The 9,126-nt window shown below is 37.2% G+C and overlaps 1 protein-coding gene across 1 annotated transcript; it reads left to right on the forward strand.

Annotated features, from left to right (window-relative positions):
* The first annotated feature begins 1,744 nt into the window (after window positions 1-1,744).
* On the forward strand, window positions 1,745-8,287 carry LOC141020229 (interferon-induced very large GTPase 1-like). Its single transcript, XM_073495309.1, has one exon. The coding sequence runs from the start codon at window positions 1,764-1,766 to the stop codon at window positions 6,363-6,365; it is 4,602 nt and encodes a 1,533-aa protein (XP_073351410.1). The 5' UTR covers window positions 1,745-1,763; the 3' UTR covers window positions 6,366-8,287.
* The last annotated feature ends 839 nt before the right edge of the window (window positions 8,288-9,126 follow it).

Consider the following 9,126-nt stretch of genomic DNA (forward strand, 5'->3'; position numbering starts at 1 on the left):
GCTTCATAGAGGTTTGAAGAAATACAGGAACTAATCTAATCTCTGATATTTGTTGTTTTTGACTCTTCAACAGAAGAGGCTGATGAAGGTAAAGAGATCAACAGTGAAAGCAGCAGTAACACAAGTGAGAGGTCCATGGAGGAGAGTGCAGCAGTGAAGGACACACGTCAAACATCTCAGACAGTTTCAACAGCTACCAAAGAAAGTAAGAATTACTTCATTTCCTTTTGTTGTTGTTTTGCATTTCTGCAAACTTTTTTATAATTAAAACAACATGATGTAAATGTTTTACCTTAAAATAACAGCTTCAACATCATGTTGATGGTACAGTGTCTTGTAATAAGGTGAATGGTGTCTCTGTCTCAGCCACTCTGTCCCCATCACTTGTTTTTGCACCATGTAACTTCAGTGAGAGGGTAGGATCACAGTGTTACATACATGTTTACTTCAACATACACGTTTTCAACACACAACATTGTTATGATGTAAAGAGTTTTGTTTGTAGTTGTCACCTACTTTACATCTGACAAATTGTTACAGACCTGGAATTTATGTTAACGACAGTGGTGTTACACTCAGAAACTGTGGGGGTACCAAATTGCACAAAATGCCAATTTCTATATAATGTTGCTTTAATATCAAAACACCTCATTTCTATTTGGTATAGAGGAGATGCCTCTTGTTAAACAATTAACTTTTTGAACACACACCATTTTTGCAAATAAATCTTCTTCAGCTGGAATAAGTCACTGACAACTTAAATCCTGTGATCTGCTTGTTGTTACATTATCCTGCAGGAGAGGAGCTGGAGGAGGAGGAGAGTGCAGCTAAAACCAACGTGAAGGTGAGATCTTTTCAACCTCAGTACTCACAGCAGTATTTATGTTTAATGCCACCTATTTTTTCTAAAGTTAGAGCTTCAACTGATGATTGGAGCTGTTTACGTTTTTAGTTAAGACTTGAACAGTTTGACTCCATGGATCTCCAGGTTAGACACATGGATGAGTTGAAAACATTTTCCCAGAAGAACTTTTTTTCTCACTACATTACAAACCTGATTGCGTTTAGTTTGTGCATATTGCTTTCCTTGATTTTATTTCTGGTGGTACTACTGTGTGTTATAATAATAATTTGGTTTCTTAGTGTGACCCAGTAGATAAACCTGCTGATGTTGAACACTGCGAGAAGAATGACAACAACACACCAGTAGCAGGAGAGTCTGAAATCAAGTCTGTACCATCTGCAACCGAAGAGAACGGTAAGATTTTGTTGACTTATTTAATAGTACAATAACATGAAACTGTCACAATCAAAACTGATTTAGATTATAAAAGTCCAGATGTTACAGGATAAAATGAAAAAAAGGTCCAAAAGCACATTGCTCTGACCCTTTGATGATGAAGTTAATTAGTCTGCTGCAGGTACTTCAGATATGAATCTGTGTGGAAACAAGGATAAGGTAAGAGACTCCTAATTTTATTAACAAGATCTTTAGAACTAATTACTTTATATCCCATCCTACATCAGTATAATTTTTACCTACAGTTTTATTGACTTATTTACAGCAGTCAGAGAAGATTTCTGAAGAGACCAACAAAAAACAATATCCCACACAAACTGAAACACTGCTCGGCAGACTTCAACTTCAAGACAAACATCAACAGAAGTTTTCACCAGCAGATTTTCTTCAGATAGGTCCACCTGTGAAACAGGACCATGAGACATGTGAGAAAGATCTAGCTCATACTTTTCTTCACAGGCTCATGATGTTAGACTACAGAGCCAGATATATTACTGTAAGACAAGACAGTCCTGAGGTCAGCCATTCAAAGCCTGTTCCAGAGGTTGACAGTGCTGAGACAGACGATAGTGATTTAGATGCTTTTTTCAGCACCACTGTAGACTCTGATCAATCAAAACAGTCTCATGTGCATCCAATGGACGTTCAGATGGCAGTATTTCACTGCTCAGACAGCTTTTTTAAACAGAACATGATTACAAAGTTGTCACAATGTCAGTACGCTGTACCTTTGCTTGTTCCTGACCCAGTCTCAAAGCACATTGAATGTTCTCTGTGGACTTTCAGACAAATAACAAAAACATGGAAGATAACTCAAACCAAAGATAATTCAAACATTGTCACCATGAAGAGTATTCCCATCTGCAAAGCTGAGACACCCATGGTGTCATTTTTCCGTCTGGGTTCACCGTCTCAATCTAAATCTCAGCTGATGAGCACTTTGATCAACAACCGTCACAACACTTTCTTCCACAGAAACTGTCCAGGGAGCACAAAGTCTCGCCATTTGATGGATGGAGTGGCAGAGATTGCCTGGTACTGTCCTGCTGGAAAATCTAGTGATGCCTTCACTGACTGCATTGCCTTCTGTAATCTTCATGGTGATGCTCTGTTAAATGAAAAACAGCGTGACATACTGACTGAAAAATCTTCAGTCAATGTTGTTCTTGTACCAACTCTGGATAAAGGTGACAAAAGTACTGCAGTTATCTCAGCCCTTTACAAGGCTCAGAAGCCTCTCATTTGTCTCATTGTTGATGGAAATTTGGATACTGTTGAGACGAAAAAGGGAAAATACAGAATGGGTCTGAAGGACAGAAGCCAGTCAGATGTTTCTGAAGAACTGAAAAGGATCATTAGAAACATTTTGTCTGGACCACATGCATCCTTCCAGTTTGAAACCATGGCTGAGGTCTCTGGAATCAGAGTGGATGAAGATGACCATCTCTGCCAAAAAGGGAAATCTGCTGCTTTGAAAACAGTGGATTTTAAGAAGGTGGATGTTTCCATGGTCAAAGATACATTTCTCCAATGTCAAGGCCAACTTTGGCATGAGTGGTGCAAAAAAAACAAAAAACTGTATCACCTGACAGGACATCTCGAGCAGGAGAAATGTAAAAAGCAACATGAAATGATGCAAATACGGGAGAAACAATGCAAAACTTCCTGCAGTGAGCTGATGAAGTTGTTCATTGAAAGCCTCTCATCTTTGAAATCAACAGACAGAGAGTATTTCCTGAAATGGACTCAGATCTTAATCGATGCCCTCTGCACAGACGATCTCTCTTCAATTCTCCAAAGCTATGATGAAAAATGGTCTGAGGTCTTGGCTTTGAAGAAGAAGCATGACAAATCTGATCAGCTCAAAGTGGAGCAAAATGAGCTTGAAGAAATATCAACAAAACTACAATCAGCAACTTTTGGCTTGGAGCACATGTTTAGAGAAATGGGACAGATCTATGAAGCCCATAAATCTCTGGAGAAACCACCAACGAGTGGACAGACTGACTGGTCTAAATACCCTGAGCTGGCTGCAGAGCTGATGATAACAGGACACCCAATGGAGCTGATGGATGGTGATGCAGGTCACGTGCCTTTAACATGGATCTCTAGTCTTTTAGATGAAGTCATCAAGAAACTGGGCAACATGAGAGTTTTTGTTTTGTCAGTTTTAGGCGTACAGAGCAGTGGAAAATCAACTATGCTGAATGCCATGTTTGGGCTACAGTTTGCAGTGAGTGCTGGCAGGTGCACCAAGGGTGCCTTCATGCAGCTGGTCAGAGTGTCAGAGGAGATCAAGAAAGACTTTCAGTTTGACTACGTTCTGGTGGTGGACACGGAAGGACTGCGTGCTCTTGAGTTGGAAGGTAACACCACTCTTCACCACGACAATGAACTGGCAACATTTGTTGTTGGTCTGGGAAACATGACATTGATCAACATCTTTGGAGAGAATCCAGCTGACATGCAAGATGTTCTGCAGATTGTTGTTCAGGCTTTCATGAGGATGAAGCAAGTTAACCTTTCTCCAAGTTGTGTGTTTGTTCATCAGAATGTCACAGATATTGCAGCTGCAGAGATGAACATGGATGGAAAGAGACGCCTGCAAGAAAAACTGGACCAGATGGCCCAACTTGCAGCCAAAGAGGAGGGTTGTGATGCTGAGTGCTTCAGTAACGTCATTGCATTTGATGTTCAAAAAGATGTGAAGTACTTTGCCCAACTGTGGGAGGGAAGTCCACCGATGGCTCCTCCAAATCCAGGTTACAGTGAGAGCATCCAAGAGCTGAAGACCTTCATCCTCTCTAAAGCTTCAGAGTCTGAAGGGATTACTCTGGAACAGTTCAAAAGTAAAATTCATGACCTGTGGAATGCCCTGCTGAACGAAAACTTTGTGTTCAGTTTTAAAAACACACTTGAAATTGCAGTGTACAGAAAACTTGAGGACCACTATGGGGACTGGACCTGGACCCTGAGGAGCAACATGTTGACCATTGAAAACCAGCTTTACAACAGAATAGAAAATGGAAAACTTGCCAATGTTGAGGACACATATCTTAATGAAGAAATGAGCAAACCATATAAAGAAATCACAGACACAATGACAAACTACTTTAATGATAAAACAGACAAAGAAATGTTGGTTCAGTGGCGAGGCCGTTTTGAAACTAGAATCGAGAAGTTTCTTGAAGATCAAGTGAGAGGAGTTAAAAGAAAACTGGATGAAATTATCCAGCAGAAGGATGCTTGTAAAAAGCTCGATGAAAAGAAAACAGAGTTTGAGAACAAGCTGCTAACAAAGAGTAAAGATCTCGCTCATCAGTTAAAAGGCAAGGCAACAAAAGATGAGGAACTTAGAAAGCAGTTCAACACAGTTTGGACAGACTTGTGCAGTAAACTAACTGCTGATATAAAACCTATTGAGGACATCAACTACGAAGAAGATCAGTCAGCTATCCTTCAAGTCCTTGGTTTTGAACGTGCTCTCACAGAGAAATCCAAAATGAGTGGCTGCTACAAAACAATATCAAAGGTTGGCGATTACAGTAAATATGTAGCTCGCCATAACACAAGTCAACAAGACAATGAGAAGAAGAGTGACAGAATCGGTAGGGAAAAAATGTCTAATGTTAAAGACAAAGTCGTTCAATATGTTTCATCTTGGTTTCAGGGACGTTTTCCGTATGAAGAACAGCAACAGATCAAATCTCTCATTGACGATGTTGAACAACAGTCCCTTGATGCAATCAAAAGCAAACCTGTAGCTACAAGAGGCTACAATCCAGCTTATTTGCAAGAAGTTGCCAAAACCGCAAAAGAAAAGGTGACAGAATTTGAATCAACAAGGAAATATGCTCTGAAGAAGGAGTTTACAGTCGATCTTGTGCTGTTTGTATTTCACAGAGCACAGAGTTGGCTGACAGAGTCCCACAAGAAATTCAAAGACAGCAACGATGTACATGTTCATGTTGAAAGCAAGAAAGAGCCATATTACAACATTTTCAGAAGCTTCTGTAAAGGAAGTTCATCTGCTGTTGTGTTTGGAGAACTGATCTGTGAAAAACTGAAGAGTTCCACTGTTGAGGCTGTCTGTAACAAGACTGCTATTGACTTCTCTGGAGAGATGAAGTGCAACGTCCAAGCATTCAATGGGAACAAGTTGAACTTAGAGAAACATGTGTTAAAGTCACTGGCAGAGAAACAGGACTTTGATGGTTTTATCACCTACATCAGAAACCCAAGGAAGCAAGTTGAGGCATTCATAAAAGATGAAGTAAAGAAGTACATCTTCAAAGGACAAAGAGATAAAGTACAGAGTATACTCAAGAAAAATGTTGAACACATCAAACAACTTGTGAGTCGGGCTTTATTTGATGCAACAGAGAAAATCAAAACTCAGGGAGGAGACACAGACACGTGGGTGGAGGAATTCTCCGGTTTGCTGAACAATCACCTAACATTCGACACCATTTGTTGTCAAAACTTCAGCGACATAAACAACTTTGACTTTCTTAAAGAAGAGATCGAGAAAGGACTTAACTTCTCCATCGTGATGGAGATGAGCAGCCTCTCACTGGATAAGATGAAGGAATTCAGGAACACGCCTGATCAAATCCTCATTGATCAGCTGTGTGACTGCTGCTGGGTAAAGTGTCCATTCTGTGCAGCTGTTTGTACCAACACACTGGCTGATCACAATCCTGACAAACACAACGTCCCTTTTCACCGACCCTCTGGGATTCAAGGATGGCACACCAGAAACACAGATCAACTGGTCATTGATTTCTGCACAACATTAGTAGCAAGTGATCGAAATTTCCACCCTCATCATGATTCAGAGGAAAGTATTCCTTATAAAGAGTATCCAAAGGCTGGAGGGGAGTATGCTACATGGACGATTACTCCTGATGAGTCTAAACTGCTATATTGGAAATGGTTTGTGTGTCAGTTTCAACAGCAGCTTGAAGACCACTATAAATTAAAATTCCACGGCAGAGGAGAAATTCCCAGTGAGTGGAGAACACACACTAAAGAAGAGGCTATTGAAAGTCTGGGTGAAATATAAAATCTGCAGTGACCCAAAAAACAGCTGAGATCTCCTCAAAGTAACAGCAGCCCAAAATGAATTTAACTTTTCAAAAGAGATACAACTTGTTGATTTGATTAAAGGAGAGCAACAACGGCCTTGAAGCCTTTAAAAAATGACTGAAACAGCACCTAATTATATTTTGATCAATAGATATTTTAACATCTAAAAGTATGAGCCAGATCAGAACAGTCAATTATGTTAATTATGTTGTTTGATTTTTTACTTCACAAGATGACAAGGATGCATAAAATATCTATGTGAATATTTAAAGGAAAACAATCTTTTTGAGAGAAGCAGTATCAGTATCCAGTATAAAAGGTATAAAAGGAGTATCTATAGCTTGTAGGACATATTTTTGTACATATTTTCATTCAACTACAAACAGGAACGTGAGCTATGATTTGACTTTTGTTTCATCTTTTTAGTTTCATTTAAAAATCTCAGACATGACATGAAACCATTCTAAGTTGTATGCTGAAATATATATGAGATATAAATATTCATTTGAGATGCATCATTTTTTATACAAGATGCTTGACATTTTCTTTTTACAGTTGTTTAAAGTTCAAAGAGTAAGATGTTGAGACAAGGCATATTGTTCTGTGTATATAATGTAATTCATTTGAAATAAGAAACAGTCACCTTTTTTCTGTAATGCAGACCTCATTTTAAGAGCGTCATAACAAGCAACATGTTTAGTATTACTTTAAGAGTTTTATATAAATATCTCTGGAATTTAACTTTTGTTGACTCTTTTGGGGGTTATGAGAGAATCAATGTAACATAACGGGTAGATAAGATGAGTCATAAGGTTGTTGTTGATTGTGAAAATACAGGAAACTTGTATTTGTATGAGACTTGTTGAGTTCCATGAAAAGAGAAGAACTTGTTGACATATGTTGAAAACAATGGAATTATTTTTTATTATTTTGTTCACCTTTTAGCTGTCCAAGTAATCTGAGAATCATTTTCACATGTAACAATAACATTTTCATCTTCATAATTCATTTGATTTTTTTTTTTTTTTTGAGAATTTTTTTAATGAATGATACTTTATTTTAATTTACTCTAGTCTAGACTTGTCCTTGTTTATCCAAAAGAAAAGTGGGGATATTTTTCTTACATGTACTAAATAAATGTTTTGACATAACTGATAGGATGTTCTGAGATTGAATAAATGAAATGTTGATTATAAAAAAGTGTGAAACTTGTATTTGAGACTTGTTGAGTTCCATGAAAAGACAAAAACTTGTAACAAGTTGACATCGAGTTGAAAAAAAGAATGGAATTATTTTTCTTATTCTCATTATTTTGCTGTGTTTGTTGTCCAACTCATCTGAAAATCATTTTTACATGTAACAGAAACATTTTTTTCTTCATTTTTTCATTTGATGGATGATGCTTTGTCAAGTTTTTGGAGATTTCAATAATTTTACACTTTGTCATTTAAAGCTTGTTATGTCGACATTGTTTTTTTTTTCCTTGTACTAGATTACAATTTTTGTCAAAAGACAAATTGGTGATATTTTCTTTAAATGTAATAACAAAATATTTTACATAACTGACGGGATGAGTCATAAAGTAGATGTTCTGAGATTGAAATGGTGATTTAAAAAAAGGCCTGAAACTTTTCTTTGAGACTTGTTAAGTTCCACGAAAAGGGACAGAGTTGTAGAAGTTGACAGAAGTGTTTCATTGGCTTCTGAGCTGTATCTGTTGTCAAACTCATCCTTTTTTTGTTATAAAACATTTTATTCTTCAAATCTTCTTTTTATTTTGTATAACGTTGAATGATTCCTTTCCAGAATTTGATGATTTATCTTTCTCAAGTATTTCGATAATCTTACACTTATCTGCATCTAATGTTAAATGTTCTATCATGCCCATGTTGGAATAGACTTTTTGACTTTTTCTTTAATTGTTCTCCTGTCATTGCTGTGGTATATTGATACACAGAACTGAAATAAATAAAGGCTTCAAACAAAGACCAGATTGTCTCTTTTCACAAAATATGTCACAGACCTGCTACAAACTAAATCGAGTACATTTTAATTATATAACCCAAAATCACAAATAGTGTTCATTTTGTCAGCTATTTCTAGATTAAGAGTGTCCATGTTAAGTTTAATCATATTTAATCAACCTCCTTTTCTTATTTTTTGTAATTTTTTTAGTTTGATATCTATAGTTTGGTCCTATGATTAAGAATGCAGCTTGACAGAGAGGTTGTCTGGTCTGATGTTATGAATTTAAAGAACACATTCAGATATGAAATGTAATTGCAGTAACACTCTAATACCTTGCCTTTTTTCAGCTTGGTGACTGTCAAAGACAAAGGGTTCATATCACTGTGGTTGCTCCGCATGTTCAGGGTTCACTAGTGCTAGCTTGTCCACTTGTGTTTATCATGGGAAAAAAAGGTTTAAAAACATTGCTAAAAAGTAGGGTTTCCTTAACCCATAAAGGATGAAAAATTGTAATCTAAAAAGGTGACTAGTATAAGTTGGATAAAATGAAAAAAAAAGTACACGTTCCTCAAATTTCTACTTAAGTATGGTGCTTGATGCAAATGTAGTTGGTTACAACTCTGGAATACTTCAGTAAATGACAGTAAAGGTTTTGACTATTTGAGACATAAAGCTGCAGCCTATAGGCTGATGTCTGTACAGCCAGAACTCTTTGTATATAATTGTAATGACTGTAATCATTACCAGACAGCAGAGCCACAACTCACTTT

This window comes from Pagrus major, chromosome 23 (genome assembly GCF_040436345.1).
Source record: "Pagrus major chromosome 23, Pma_NU_1.0".
NCBI classification, from domain to species: Eukaryota; Metazoa; Chordata; class Actinopteri; order Spariformes; family Sparidae; genus Pagrus; species Pagrus major.

Bases quoted from the DNA above. Each gene is read 5' to 3' on its own strand.
- LOC141020229 (XM_073495309.1), top strand. From the start codon at position 1,764: ATGATGTTAGACTACAGAGCCAGATATATTACTGTAAGACAAGACAGT.